A 15,510-nucleotide genomic window follows, 5' to 3' on the forward strand; every position below is an offset into this window, starting at 1 on the left:
GGACCAAAATTAGCAAATCCTTCAGGATCGTGGGGGTGATCATTACGACTGACTTCTTTCTGTTAACTGAGGAATTCTCCCCTCTACTAACTGAGGTGAATTCCCTCTCCTGCACAGGAGGGTCTCCTGCCCAGTCTAAAACAGGTGCTCTCCAGGAAAGTATCTGAGGAACCTAGCTCTCCAGACACTACACTTCCTAGAGGAACCAAAAACCCCTAGCTCACCAGGCTTCTGGTCCTCAGATATAATAAATACTGGCGAAACCCCACCAGGAAAGCCTACTGTTGCTGCAAGCCCAGGCAGAACACCTACCTCTGACGGTGCTGGAAGACATCACGACCCAGTCTGGAGACATCCTGGCGCACCTCTGCCAGGGCGGCCACCGCACCTTGGGCGACAGCCACAGCCGAGTAAGGCCTGTGACAGGCCGACAACGTTCCAGTTCCCCCAGAGTTCTTCTCTGTGGTGCTCGACAAAGTGATCTTGCTGGAGCCAGGCTTAAAATGAGCGGCTAAAGCAAGGATCAGCCTCATGATGCATTTCAGGTTCCCATCAACAATGTCTAGAAAATGAAACCATACCAAAATGGCAGTTACCTAGCCAAAGTCAGGAATCTGAAGCTGTCATTCAACTCACGAAGGGCAGCACAGAGGCACTACAGTATGTTCCCCCCCATGATGGAGCCACGCTAGGATACCTTCTCACCCTCTCGTTTATTCTTTAGTGCACAAAGACACACACCATCCTGTGTGTTGATACCAATCCATGCTTCCTTCTCCCTTGGCATCCAGTCAAGCCAAATGGCTCTGCAAAATTGGTCCCGTGCTATCAGGACACAGTAGAGTTGAATCAAATACTATTGGAGGAGTGCAGGAAACGAGGGAGCTTGGTCTACAGCTGGTATTTTTAGGTCAGCCCCATGTGCTTTGTAACATCTCTGTGCCCCCTATCAATGTTCGGTGAGCACAACCGAAGGAAGAGCCTGAAACGAAACTATGGGTTTCTACATACAGGGAAGACGTTTAACAACATGGCATCAGGCCCTCTCGATGGCTGCCAGGAATTTATGGGATACTGTTCTCATGCCAACCGGGACACAGTTGGATGCATGGGGAAAGTTGTTTATCTTAAGCACCTCTTTGCCCATTCACAGAGAACGCTGGGGTCGGCCATGAGCAAACCCACCTGCTTTTTGTCTTTCTGTTGCAACTTCCAGGCCCCTCTCTCCACCTGCCTTATCCAAAGCTGGGAGAAATATTCGCCTTGCACCTTGCTACACATCTGGTACGAGGCTATGCATTGGGACCTCGACCAAGGACATTCCAGGACTCATGGGACTTCTGTTAACCCTTCTGCACATGAGCTCATTAACTTCCAGCTCAGCTGCAGCACAGGAGGAAAGGGCCACTGGCCAAGTCTACAGCATTAATGTCTGAGCCACCACCCATAATTCTGTTCTCCTCCTAGCTCCTCAGCTCTCCTTGCTGAAATCAAGACACTTTAGGCCAGTGTTTCTCAACCTCAGCAACTTTAAGATGTGTGGACTTCAACTCCCAGAATTCCCCATGCTGGCTGGGGAATTCTGGGAGTTGAAGTCCACACATCTTAAAGTTGTTGAGGTTGAGAAACACTGCTGTAGGCCCACTATGTTCATTTAAACCTCAAAAGTAGAAATTAAGAGGCCATTGTGGCTTTTCCATCACTTTGTTAGGCTTCAACTAAGCTTTTTTCCCCCTGATCATGAAAACAAATACAGCCAGGGCGGGTGGGTGTGTGCGCGCACGTGCAAGACAATTGCAAGGCACCGGGAAAACGTTGGAAGCTAGTTTGCTGCACTCCATCCAGACTTCTTTTTTCTCTTGCACAGGCTTAATACGGTGCTCACCAACCATTGGGATAAGCCCCCAAAGAATACAGTCATTGAGAGATCCTCAAAGAGCTGAGCCCTGCTCATTGTAGGAGTGCACAACGTCACTTGTTTTCTGAGGCATGTGAGAGCTCTGACGAGGCTGACACCTACATTCTTGCACACATCCTCACTGAGCAAGACAAGAAATGCTTTCAAGGAACCACTGGTTCCCCCTGATGCTCATGAGATGTCCAGCTGATGCCTCTAAACCTGCAAGGCAGTACTCTTCTACCCCTGGAAGAAGCAGGGAGTCACACCCTCCCTGATTTCACTGACACCATCATGCCTCCCTTCCTACACCCCAGGGCCCAAGGCAGCTAGAACTTCAAGTCTGAAAGCCAAAACGTTCCTCGCGAATCATGAGATGGCCGCAGGCACAGTGGAAAAGCACACGGCTTTCATCTCTCTCTGGCACCCACATTTCATTATCCTCAGCAAGAGAAGCACAAGGACAAGATCCAGGCCCTTCAAGGTCACCAGCTTATGGTTGGGGTTCACCTTTAGCTGATGTCTGGTGCATGCGGATCTTTTTCGATGCCACAAACTGTAAGACTTTTTCCACATTCTCCTTCATTGCCTGCTGGTTGGTGGGTGTGACCTCCACGCCACTCAGTTTCTCTCCAGCTGCAAAGGAGAAGCAGCAAAATTTTAGGGCAAGACTTCCCTGCAAATTCGGAGTTTACCAGGGGGATAATGGCCAGCCTTGGCCACCCCTTGGCTTAGGATGCCACTGTGAGTATAAAATATATTTTGTTCTCCTCTGGGAGCATCGAAAAGCTAGTACAGTGTTTCTCAAACTTGGCAACTTTAAGATGTGTGGTCTTCAACCTCCAGTATTCCCCGGCCAGCGTGAGTGGGAGGTGAACGGTTATGAGTACCCTTCTCTCCTGCACGGTTTCTCTGTTCCGCCCACTTGATCCAGTGGAAGGGGCAGTTGAAAACCATCAGAATATCTTTGCAACATTGCTACTCACCTACAACCTCAATGAGAGAGGCAAGGACCACGCCATCTCGGAGGTCGCGTCTCAAATCCTGCACTGGTTTAACTGCTGGCTTCTTCTTTAGCTGTGAATTCACCCAGGCGATGTAGGACTGCAACTGTTGCTGGAAAAAAGGAGTAAGGCCACCATGATTTACCAAATGTAGTGTAAGCATTAGCCTAATGGCAAAAATACGGGACTCACATGCAGGACAGCGCATGGAGTTCTGCATAGGCAGGGGAGCAAACTGGCAAAGAATGGGTGGCATGCTCTGTTTCCTTGTAGGAGTTTGCAAGCTAATGACCTGCAGTAGGCACTGTTTAAGAGGACCATAAGGAAACCCCTATTCTTTACATCAAGAACAAAAGTTTAAAAACATCCAGTCCAAAACCCCATATCCATGCTGACATGCTATCCCTCCAATCTATTTTTGCTCGTAGGCCATAAGCACAACTCAAACCCAGCTGTATCCTGGGCATGTACTGTTCTGCGCAACCTAGGAACTCTATCTTGAGACTGCTTTGCATGCCAACATAGCACTGCCTGCGTCCCCCCAACTTGGAGACAGCAGCAGCACATCAATACACCCTTGCGAAACTGAACTTTGGTCATAAGGTCAGGAGGGTTAGTCTCAGCCCCATTCAGAAAACTACTCTCTAGCCATTGGGATCTGCTGGAGACCCTCAACAGGAGGGAGCGGAGGATCCAGAAGCTGAGACATGGCAAACTGATGCAAAGCATTGCAATGCAGAAAACCCAGGAACTAGAGAACTGGCGTCTCGTGGAGGATGACCACGCAGAGCCGTATTGCAATATCCATGTGACGGAAGGAAGGAGAGAATACCTTTGAAGCTATGCAACAGCCCTTTGGACCAGCAGGTTGTATCAGTATTAAAGCAACATCAAAGGTTAATACATTAATTTGGGGCTCAGTTCAAGACGTCGGTGTTAGTTTTTAAAGCTTCCTACAAGCCAAGGGACTTGGATGGAGCCTGTCTCCAGAAGAAGCGTCCATTGAAAGGGTGTGGCCACCCAGGAAATTGCCTTTGATTTCTACAAGCAGTTCCCAGACTCCAATGCTGAGGCATCTGAGGGACCTTAAGAATCTACCCTGGTAGAGTTGGCCTTCCCCAGCCATTAACTCCCCTCCACATGTGTTTCTTCTGATGGTTTTTAATTCTGGTTTTGATTAGATTTTTACACTGCTTCAAGGTTCTTTGCAGGAACAACTAGCATTATGGATTAACCCAGTGTTTCTCAAACTCAGCAAGATTAAGATGTATGGACTTCAGCTCCCCGAGTTCCCTAGCCAGCTTCAATTCTGGGAGTTGAAGTCCACACACCTTAAACTTCCCATGTTTGAAAAACACTGGGTTAAACAAATACAGTAAATAAATAGGCTACTCGGTGAAATCATTAGGACACATTTTATACCAAATAACTCTGACTTATTTTTAAATAAACACCATTTGTACTGTGTTCCTCTTCCTGCTGACGTTAGTAACTTCTAAACAAAAGGCTTTGACCCACTGATTTTAAAATGTATTTGCACTGTGGAAAAATAAATCCACATGTTTATTAAAATACTTTTTGTTTTCTATTACACCACAAATCCAACTTTTTAAAAGCCACCTCTCCCTTATTTCCATAGCCTTCTTTTTTTAAAGAGACTCATCTCATAAAGTTGATGCAGACTTTAATTAATAGTTTGAGATTCACCCTGCTTCACAGAATAAGACTTCCTGCAGCACTTTCTAGTTTATTATGAGTGCAGAAAACTCTCAGCATTTACAGTATTTTTGCCAGACGGTATGGAGATTTTAAATTCCTACTGGAACAGCTATCTGTCATCGGTGACAGCTGAGAGATTCACAAGCGACAGAAATAAGAAGACATTAAAGTTTAATGCAGAAAGAATAGCAGAGTGGTGTTAAATGCGCAGATAGGAGAAAACCACATGATACTGGAAAGACCACCAGATTTCTGAGATGCGGGGAAAAAAAAACCAGAATTTAGGGCAATTGCTTCTTTATTTATAACTTCTGCACATCTCAAACTGTAAGTGTGTTAATATAGCGGAAAGAACGCTTCCATATGCTCCCTGGAGCAGAATAAAAGGCTGGCTGGATCTTTGTTGAAAATAAAATGTATCTTGCATTCCGTAAGCACTGATGTTGCCATCCTGTTCCTCCCACTCCAAGCAGATGACGAAGAAATGGCACATCCCATCCTTTTCCCACACAGCTGGCGTGGCTGGATTTGACCAAGCTGCTCAAGATGTCATTGCTCAGGTCTGACATCCAAAAAGAGAAAAATATTGCAGTTCGGTTTTCGGTAATAATGGCAATGCCTCCGTCACTGCCTTTGGTCTAAGAGCCTTAATTACCGAGATAGTCCTGTCTGCCAGCAAATCAGGTCAAATTTGCAAGCTTTTCATCTAACGTTTACACGCGAATGTAAATCTCTCCCATGCATTTTTAATGAATTAGTTTAAATTGCGTACTTCCTTGACATTTTTAATTACAGATTTCTTTTGTACATTAAACCATGACCAAGATGTTCCATTCTGGTTAGCCCCTCTGCATGGAAATCACAGGAAACCGAGAAGGATAAAAGGAAAGAGGCACACCCATAATGGGGATTATTAATGAAGATAAGGAACATTATACGATTCAGAGACCTCTGCAGACAAGTGAAAGCGGAATCATGTCAGTTTGCGTCTAGCCTGGATCTCATCATTTTTCTCCCCCGGGGAAGATTTCTCTGCAGAACTAATCTGTAGCTTCCGTCTAAAACTTTGCCTGTTGTTCTTTTTATGGTGGGGAATATGAATCTCCCAGAAGGCCTGTCTTGCACAGCTGGTTTTTAGGATCTTGTAATACCTTCAGGCCAGTATTTTAATTCTCCGCCATTAATTATTTTACGTGAAACCCACCAACATGTAGATCCGAATGCTATCCTTTTAAGGGTTCTAGATTTCTTTTTTCATCTTTATAGTGGACATCGGCACCAATTCTTTCCCCATGCACAAGGCCAATCGCATGTTCCGTGTGCACGCCACTAATCTTAGCAGGTACAAGGTGATGTGGAAATAGCATCCCAAGAAAACAGTGCAGAGGAATGACAAGGATTTGTAGCCTACTGGATCTACTGCCAGCCTTTCTTTGCATGTTCCACTTTTCTACCTTGACTTTGGACATCTTAGTCTGTATGACAGACTCATTTTCATCCAACCTTGCATGGATATCAAGCAACCATAGGTATAACCTTACTGAGGACTGGAATCCTCATATCAGGCACATCTCACGATGCATCTGTCCTCTCGCTTACTGTTTTGTCTATCATAAATGAACGCTTGAAGCTCCTCTTTAAGAGGCGGATCACCTCCCCTGCCTCTGATGGGTTCATGTTCACTGTTGCCTCCAGCAATGCAACTGCTCAGGGTTGGCTGGCTGAGGAATCCTGGGAGTTGAAGTCTATGCAACTGAAAGTTGCCAAGGTTGGCCATTCAGCACCTCTGACATGGCAGTGGAGAGCCCCAGCTGTGAACTAGTCACAATCTGCTTTCCAAACTTAGGTGAGCCATTATGGACTCTTTCAAATCTAACCCTGCCATGTATAAATAGGCGTAACAGGGATGAGCCTTGGAGAGTCCAAGATTCGTGTTCTGGACGCTCCTTGCTTGCACACACATCCACTTCCAGACTCCCCCATCATACTGGAATTTGGAAAGTCCAAACGATAGCAAAAGACTATGAAACTCTGAGTTGCGTGCAGAAGGTTAGCAAATGTTCCTGATTCCCAAACATTTAGCCTGAGGAACTACAAGTGCCAATGCTCATTAAAACTGGTTATAATTACCTGTACTTCACTGCCTGTATTTGGTTCTTTGATTTATGATCTATTTCCTATATTATTTTGACAATATATCATTTTTTAAAAAATTGGTTATAGGTCTACCTATTCTAAAGAGAAAGAACGTGTCCTGGATGATCTCTGCTGTACAAAAGCTCTCTGGAAGCATTCATGCTCCAATTCATGCTCTGGGTCTTATTTCCGTGGCATAATGGCTGTGGGGAGAGCAAAGGGAATCCTTTACTCTCGCCATCCGTGATGCTTCCCACTGCCCAACCAGACCACCTTGCACGCACCAGTGCCTAGCAACAGGTTCTGCAAATTTAAAAATAGCTGGCACATTTTCTCTCTGACTTTTAGCCTGTTTCCAAGGAGAGACAATCAGCGGCAGGTTTAACTAAGGTTCAGCTGTCGAATTCAGCAATTAACCTCTTGAAGTCGGTAAAGGACATTATGAATGGGGTTCTTGCATTCACTTTAGAAAATTGGAGAGATTCTCAAGCATGAGAAATGTCAGATCAGGTCTTTAAAAATTTAACTCCACAAAACCTCTAGAAAGGTCTGTGTCTTCTACCTCTATCAATCTGTGCCTGTTGAACCACAAGCTGAATTCAGCCTGCAAGCTATTTGTTTGTTTGTTTATTTATTTAAATGAATTGGCTGCCCAACTCCAACAGACTAAGATATATAACCTTAGTGGTCAAACAAGTTGAAATGTCCCAAAGCAGGACAACTTCATTTATTAAAAAGCTTCTTCCACATGATAAATCTCATCTCATCAAAACCTTTCCATCCAGCTAGTTTTACAGACTTGGAGGGAGAATGAGCTTTTAAAAAGGGGACGTCTGGTTTTGCTATCAACCAATTCATTCTCAGACTTCAGAACTATTTCCATACTCCAAATACTGGAAATCATTAAAGGGGGTGCTTTTTTCCAGAAATCTCAACCAATTCCATAATCTCCAAAAAAAAAAAAAAGTTAAAAGCAAAACAAAAAGGCCATTTAAGCGCCTATTCAATCCCATGTTTGTTATCTAGGGCTTCTCCTTCCTTCAAGGAAAAGAAATAATTTCTTCCCCCTTCTTCTGTGTATGCCCAAGTCACAAGATCATGATAAATATAATCAGCAGCTTCACAATTCACCCTTCATCTCTCAGACCTCTGCTCGCCTGCAATGGGAAGCTTCCATAGGGTTACTAGTTTTTCCACATTCACATCTCTTCCTTTCTCGAAAGCGAAAGATTTGAACGCAGAACCTACAGATCCCAGTCAAGTCCTTCATCCATCCACACACGCGCTCCCAATACATTAAAAAGATCCTCAATCTATCTGGCATAAATCTGTGCATGCAAAACCTTCTTTTCTAACGGATGGCAAAGCATCTACATGGCATTGTGTGAACTTACAAGTGCAAAACACTCAAGGCAGGAAAGCATCTTTAAACCACACATAAAGTGAACAAAATTCTAACAGGGCCAAACAGGGCTGAGATGCTACAGAAAATCTCAATTTCCACCTTGTTTTTCAGAGCTTTCTCCCATCCAGCTCCTTCTCTTTGGAATCAACTATATTTTGAGCCCAATCTCCTTGGGTTTAAACCACCTTTGAAATATTTATAAATTCAGCATTTTTAGGAAGCTGGAAGAACATTTCTTTTTAGTGACATTATCAACGCTGCTTTAAATAATGGCATTGCCAGAATTAACCCTAATATTGTAAATTATTATATTGTTAAATTGTTTACACCGTGTTAGGATTTTTCCTGTTTTGCTCAGGGTACAACTACTAGTAACCTCCACCTCCTCCTTCTTGCCCACCTCTCTGGGCATCACAGCCCAGAACAGTGACATCAGTAAGCCCACTTTCTAAAACATGGGCATGATGTAAGGTGTAGTTGCCCTCTTCATCCTGAAAATAAGGTCCTGGAGCTGCAAAACGAACCCCCCTCTGACAAGGCAAGGAGACCCCTTTTCTCTTTTGCTCTGTGACCGCCCCCCCTGTGGGTTAACGAGGGTGGGCTCGGAGCCCACGGCCACCAGAAGGCAGGAAGGAGTAGGAACAAAGGGAATTGGCCCATCAGCCTTCCCAAGTTCAGCCACAGATGGGCTGCCAAATTTCCTAGGGCCCTAAATGCATTTTGGCTGGAATGAATGAAAACACAAGATGGGGATTATTCAAGGAGCCATATGTTCCTTGCCGTACAACGCACTTAAGCACTTTTTCCGTCACCATGATTAATGGTGTGCCTTCTTACTAAGTCCTACGTTTCTAGCCTTCAGGATTGACTCAATGGGTTCGGAGCACTTCTCCCATGTTGCTTAAAACACCCTGACAAAGTGAACTCCCATTAATCCCCAGCAACTGAAGAAAAGATGGGCAAGTCTATCCTCACACCCCAAGGATGTCCGTGCTGCACCCAGAGTAAAACTCCACACTTAGCCCAAAGCTTTGAAGATGTCTGGGCTGATTTTATGGAACGAGCAGAAAATCCGGGAATGCAAGGCGTAGGAGCTCATGGTTCTCCACAGGAAACACGCTCTGAAGGCTGGAACAAGCTAGACCAGAAACATCTTTATCCTATTTCCTACCCCTTACTTGAAGTTCTTACAACAGAAATGGAGGAAAACATTCTTTTCAGAACAAGCCAAACTAACTGTGGTATCTGCTGTAAAGTGAAGGAATTGTAAAGTGAAGTCAAACGCTTCAGAAATCAGTGAAGGGTGAGCCTGTGGGGTCCAAAGTACATGACCTGATAACATGGAGGGGCTTAACCAAAAACCCCAAAACCTGGAAACAGAGCAGATTTATAATGAGGTTCATCAGCTGCCTCTGCGCCTTTTAGCAGCAGGGATAACAAAGTCAACTGAAAGTTAGATCTCCTGGAGGTTCCATCTTCATCATGACTTTGCTAAGCACAGTTCCGGGCAACTGACCGTAACCGTTCCTCCTATCTTGCTGGGATGCCAAATGGGGTTTTCGGTATTTCTGTGGAGGAAACGGTCCTGTCCTCAACCTATGGCTTTTTGTCACGGAGAGACCGTGCAACTCCAACTCGTTAAACCTAGGAACCAGACAGGAATCCCCTTCAGACAATCAGGCACGCAAACAGGACAAGAGGTGGATGTCCAAAAGTTGCTTTGGCCACCAACCAATACGATAGGCACCTCTTCGTGAGCAAACCAGGCTCAGGATATGGATGTGAATCAGCTAATAATATCCGTGGACATATTTCTAGAGGAATGTTTTCTAAGGATGCTGCTGGCTTGGGAAAACAAAGACTTGAAGCATTATCAGTCCCAAATCAAACACCAATCAATGCTGGTGAGAACTTGCCCGTTCTCTTACACCAGTTTTCTGCTGGTGCAACCCCAAAAATAAGCACTGAACCTAACAGCAAAGAATGTTCAGCTTCCTGGGAATTACTTAAGCCAATGGTTCTCAACCTCAGCAACTTTAAGATGTGTGGACTTCATCTCCCAGAATTCCCCAGCCAGCTATGCTGGCTGGGGAATTCTGGGAGATGAAGTCCACACATCTTAAAGTTACTGAGGTTGAGAAACACTGATTTAAACAACCTCACCAAATGAATGATACCTTGCAAAGCGCTGGTGAAGCTGCTCAGCATTTCCACTCCAGCCCTCTAATCCCCCCTCCTCTGACTTCTCCCCCCACCCCACATCCCACCCCCCTTCCAGCCCCAGAGGAACTGAGCTCTGCCGGGCAGCGAAGCCCAAGTATCCTTTACCTCCGTGAAGCTCTCGTGCACGACATCCCACAACGTTCCCCGGGCCAGGCCGGCGAGCATGTTTCAGAAAGACCCCCCCCACAAAGGGTTGAGTTCTTGGATCATGCAGAGCAAATCCTGCTGCCTTGGAGACCACCCCCTTTTGCTCCTTCTCCCCGAGACAAAGACTTGCAGCTGGCCGAAGCCTCCTCCACGGTCCCTTAGGGGCAGCCCCAGACTGCAAACGGGATGCTGGACCCCAAGTCAAGGCTTGCACTGGGCATGCTCCGGCGGGAGCCACGGGGGCAGCAGCCGGGGAGATGTCGCCCCAATCTGTTCCTGTAAAAACCCTCCAGTGTATCCTGCCCAGTCCAGGAACTGGACGGGGAAAATATCTGCAACTTATTTCCAGAAGCCGGCCTCTCCATCTGACGCAAGGAGGCTGCGAGCACTTAAAGGAAAGAGGGGAGGGGAAGGGGGGAAGGTCCAAACAGCCTTGCCCAAGAAGAGAATGTAGTAAAAAAAAAATTAAATTGCCAGAAGGTTAACGTGACTTCCAACTTTGAAACTCCGGAACAAAAAGCTGAAAGTTAGCCCCGGTGCAGACGCAAGGAGCAGAAGATATGCCTCCTTGATCAACACCTCTTGAACTTCAGGACGCGTGACAGGCAGGTCTCATGATTTGAATGCACTCTCTTCCAAGTGATATTTCTATGGAAAACCGGGGAATCCGTTCCAGCTTGACCGAAATAGGCAATGAAGAATTGTGTACATCGTTTTGGCTATGTATATTAATGAACTCTTACAGTAAGGGATAACAAGAACATACTTATAATTTAAATTTACGGTTAACAAAGTCACAGAGTAGTTAGAGAAAGCAAAATTAGGCGTGGGATCTCCTGGGAGTCTGCGTGATGGTTGTATTGTGTTTAGATGGGTGTTCTCCCGCAGCCTTGTTTTTCTTACCTTATTCAACTTGTTTTTATTTATTTTTAAAGTGTTTTAATAGATGTGATATTGTTTTAATTATTGGTTGTACGCCAGCCAGTCACGTTTAGTGAGATGGGCGACCATAGAAATGTGCTAAATGAATACATTTTATTTACTTATTTTAAATAAATTTTATTTTAAGTTCTGCCACAGATTCAGGCATTCTAACATCTCATCCTATTTTGGCATTGCTATGACCACGTTCATGTCACTCCATTACATCAAATTTTTGCTCTAATGTCATAACAAGCCTCTTTTTAAAACTTGTACTATTTTCCTCTGACAGAATCTTTTTTTCCTCCATTCTGCACACACAAAGATTAGCAGTGTCTAAAACCCCAACTGCAACCATGCACGGACTAGCCTTGTGTTAACTGAATTTTAGGTCGCATTAAACACGAGCTGGTATCAATTTACAATTTGCACTACATCGAATATTGCATTATTGGAACTTGCACTAATTGTGACCTACCTGTATATAATGCAAGAGTTAGTTATAGGGCGCTCCTTGGCCAACTATGGTTCTGTACATATTCCCTAGTTCAGATTTGGAAATCGCCATTCAGCAAAGAGAGCAGAACAAATCAGGGGCCGTTCTGCCATTGGCCTCCTTGCCCCTTTCCATCACGTTCCAGAAAGGATTCAGGCTTGGATATTACTTTTGTGTATCCTGATAGTAAAACCCACAGAAATAGAGTAGGAAATGGTTTGGGGCAATATTGTCCTGTTAACTCTTCCTGCACATTTCCTAAGTAACACGCTTCCTTTTCTGGAACGCTTAAAAAACAGAACTGAACCAAAAGATCAGAGTGGAGGCTACATGGTGCTAATAAATGTAACTCCACGTAGAAAAGCGTTTGTTTGTTCCTCCGTACAGAGATGGGACAGTAACCAAAGTGGGACGTAGCAAGACTCAGGAAGTAAAAGGAGATCCAACCAGCCTCTTAGCCACATTTTGGAGCCACTGGTGGCCTGAAAATGTGAGAATGCAGAGAAACTTCTATTCCGCCCAGGGAATGACTTGCTTTGCTTCTCTTTTGTTAACAAAATGGGCTGGGGGCCGGGGGGGGGACTCTCAGCGCTGCCTGGAAGGTTGAAAAAACAGATGGGGAATTATCAGGGGCAGCCCTGGAATAATCCTGTGCAGAGCCACTGAAGGGGCTGGTTAATCATTTCGCCATGTGAGGCTGACGGTACATTTTTTTCAATCCGCCAACCCCAGGAGAGCCTTTCTCTGTGTTCCAGTCTGAGCCGACCCAGGGCTGCTTCAAAGAAAGACTCAATGAAGTCAAGAGGCTTCGCTCTCCAGTATGCTTCCTGACAGACCCTCAAAGAGAAGAAGCTACACAGAACTGGGGGGGAAACTAATAAATCAGGGGAGTCCGCAGGATGGAGTTAAAAAAAAGTCAAGATAATGGTAAGGATTGTGCAGCCTCTTCCTCACCGGCAGCGCACATGCAATGCATGTAGAAAACGGGTGGGGTGGGGTCCAACTGCACTGTTGTGGCCACTATCTTGATTTCTGAACCCCCCCATGCCTCTGGAATAAAGGCAATACATTTTATTGTTCACGCCATCCAAACTTTTATCATATCAGAAAGGTCCAGGACTTACACAGGATTGCATAAATTCTACACTTTTCCACATGTTGGCCTCACTTTGTTTATTCTGATTACTCTAATAAGGGTTAGTGAAATGAGGCCATGTGAAGGGATTGTCGATCCTCATCGATGGTATCTTTGGCAACTTTTAGCAGAATCGGTGGTCAACTTTCAAGGAGTTCTTCTGACAACAGAAGGACTAGAAATTGATTTTTAAAAAATGAAATCTGGGATTCTTCACTCCTGCATTTTAAACTATTGCCTAAAATCAATATGCAGAACTATTATTATGACCAAGTACTGAACCGATAGATCTTAATTCTTTACATATCTATGCACGCGTGTCTGTGTGCAACGTGGACTCCAGTAACTTCATAAAATATTATAAAATAAACCTATCAGATCTCCATTCCTTAACTTCTGATGTCTCAATGAACCAGGGGTGAACATTTAGACACAATTTTCATCATTTCTGAAATTAGGATGCTTGAACATTTATTCACAATCTTTTCTCATGAAATAAATGTGAGCTAGCGGTCTCAGGAGAGAGAAAACAATTTTCACCATTTGTGAAATTATGATGTTTGGATGAAACAACCTCCCACAAAAGCCTGTATCATATTACAAAAGGATGTTGTTATCGTCTAGTAAAAATGTCCACAAAACCCAACACTGAAACATTAACAACTCCAGCATGTCAAAAGTCCCCCTTCTAATACAATCTGGGGGAAAGGGAGTCGTAGCTAATGAAACCAAATTGAACGTATTAGTACAAGACACCAGGGAATTATCTGTGTAAACAGGGGACAGCTGTCTCTCAAGTCATCTCTAGTTCTTAGCACTTAGGTGGGTTAGCACTTAAAAATGGTTATTTTCCCCCCCATAAATTCTGAAATCCTTCAAGATTCTTGCTGTAGACACAACAGAGCAGGCTAGGCAATATTGATGAGCTGACGTGCTCTGAGGTTTTACATTTAGGCCCCGAAGAAAATGAACTAAACTGCTCTCAAAGTATGATGTCAGTTTAGGGCTCTCCATCACTCCCAGATGTTTACACCAAACCCAAGAGCACATCAAAACGACAAGAGGCATGCAGCGAAGCCGTGATGCAAACCCCACCCATTCCAATATCATGAAGTCATGGTGTTTGCTTCATGATGTCATAACGCACATCTCATTAACTGACTCCCCGCGAGGATGCTTATGATGTCACTTGAAGATGAGGACTAACTCCTAAACAACTCTTTTTCTGAAAATGTGATTCCATACAGAAAGAAGACTGGGGCATTTTTACCATTGGGGAGCAGAATCAACTAGGATGATGCGTTCACTGAAAAATAAGATGCATGGAGGTTCTCACTACACGGGAGCTGAACAATATTGTGGACGGTTCACCAGCTACTGCCTTTCTTAACCTCCTATATCTGACCTCGTAAGCCTATCGTTCCAGAACTGTGGTATATCAAACTTGCTGCTGATTTGAGGCAGACCGGCAGACGTCCCTCCAAAAACCAACAGAGCTCTCCTCTCTTCCCTCTCTTATCATCCCATTAAAACAAGCCTTATCAGAATTACACTCCAATTTTCCCCAAATGATTTGCTTCCTTCAAATTGGTGTTTCCTCAGCCAGGCTGAGATTTCAAAGGTCTTAAGACGTAGCCTTGGATCAAGCCCTGAAATCTGAAGTTGGTTTTAAGATGCAGAAGCTGAAAAACGGGTCTCGGCATCTGCTAGGTGAGATATCATTGGGCCCTGCTCTTTGCAAACAAAAACAGACCTTTTCTGGAGAGCTGGTTCTGCCACTAAGTTACAGGGGACAATGCAACCTTTCATTCATCTCCAGAAGTCATAATAAATGAGGTCATTGGAGCAAAGCTACTCTAGCCAGCTTAGGAAAGAGATCTGTGTCAACGGGAATGGGCAAGGCCATAAAATAATTGAAAATATTAAACCCCAGTCCTAGCATGAGGCCACTCCGAAAACCTTATTGAGCAGGAACTGGCATGAAGACAGTCACAGGTATGACTTTCCTGCTGTTTCACAAGAGATGTAAGAACACTAAGCATGGCAGCATCCCATGTGGAAGAGAGCAAAGTCTAGAGCCATCTTCTATGTCAGTGTTTCTCAACCATGGCAGCTTTAAGATGTGTGGACTTCAACTCCCAGAATTCCCTAGCATAGCATAACTGGCTAGGGAATTCTGGGAGTTGAAGTCCATACATCTTAAAGTTATCAAGGTTGAGAAACACTGTTCTAGGTCAATGTTAAATCGTGGGTATTCACCCCATTTAGGAATCAGAGCCCTAAACAACTGATCCCTATGGCTGTTTCTCAGGCAGCCTGCCAAGCTAAGACACCATCTGGATTAGAATTAAAATGGATTAGAATGAGAATGAACCTTCTGGCACCTTCAGGACTCCTTCACGTATTACACAGATTTTAGGCCTTAAA

General features: G+C 44.6%; 1 protein-coding gene across 9 annotated transcripts in view; it reads right to left on the reverse strand.

The window, feature by feature from the left end:
• The window catches only part of DIXDC1 (DIX domain containing 1), a 43,269-nt gene that overhangs the window by 24,790 nt on the left and 2,969 nt on the right, over window positions 1-15,510 (reverse strand). For 6 of the 9 annotated variants that reach the window (XM_088138938.1, XM_088138939.1, XM_088138935.1 and 3 more), the window contains 3 exons: window positions 2,884-3,013; window positions 2,408-2,533; window positions 313-562 (listed from right to left, as the gene is read on the reverse strand). In XM_088138938.1, the coding sequence (XP_087995064.1) occupies window positions 313-562; window positions 2,408-2,533; window positions 2,884-3,013 (506 nt within the window). Of the gene's footprint in view, window positions 1-312; window positions 563-2,407; window positions 2,534-2,883; window positions 3,014-10,489; window positions 10,883-15,510 lie in introns of those variants that run through there. The other 3 variants (XM_088138936.1, XM_007422610.3, XM_088138940.1) reach the window with 2 other exon arrangements.

Source organism: Python bivittatus, unplaced genomic scaffold, assembly GCF_059951505.1.
Source record: "Python bivittatus isolate LINGU-HERP-01145 unplaced genomic scaffold, Pbiv_v1 ctg000320_np1212, whole genome shotgun sequence".
NCBI lineage: Eukaryota > Metazoa > Chordata > Lepidosauria > Squamata > Pythonidae > Python > Python bivittatus.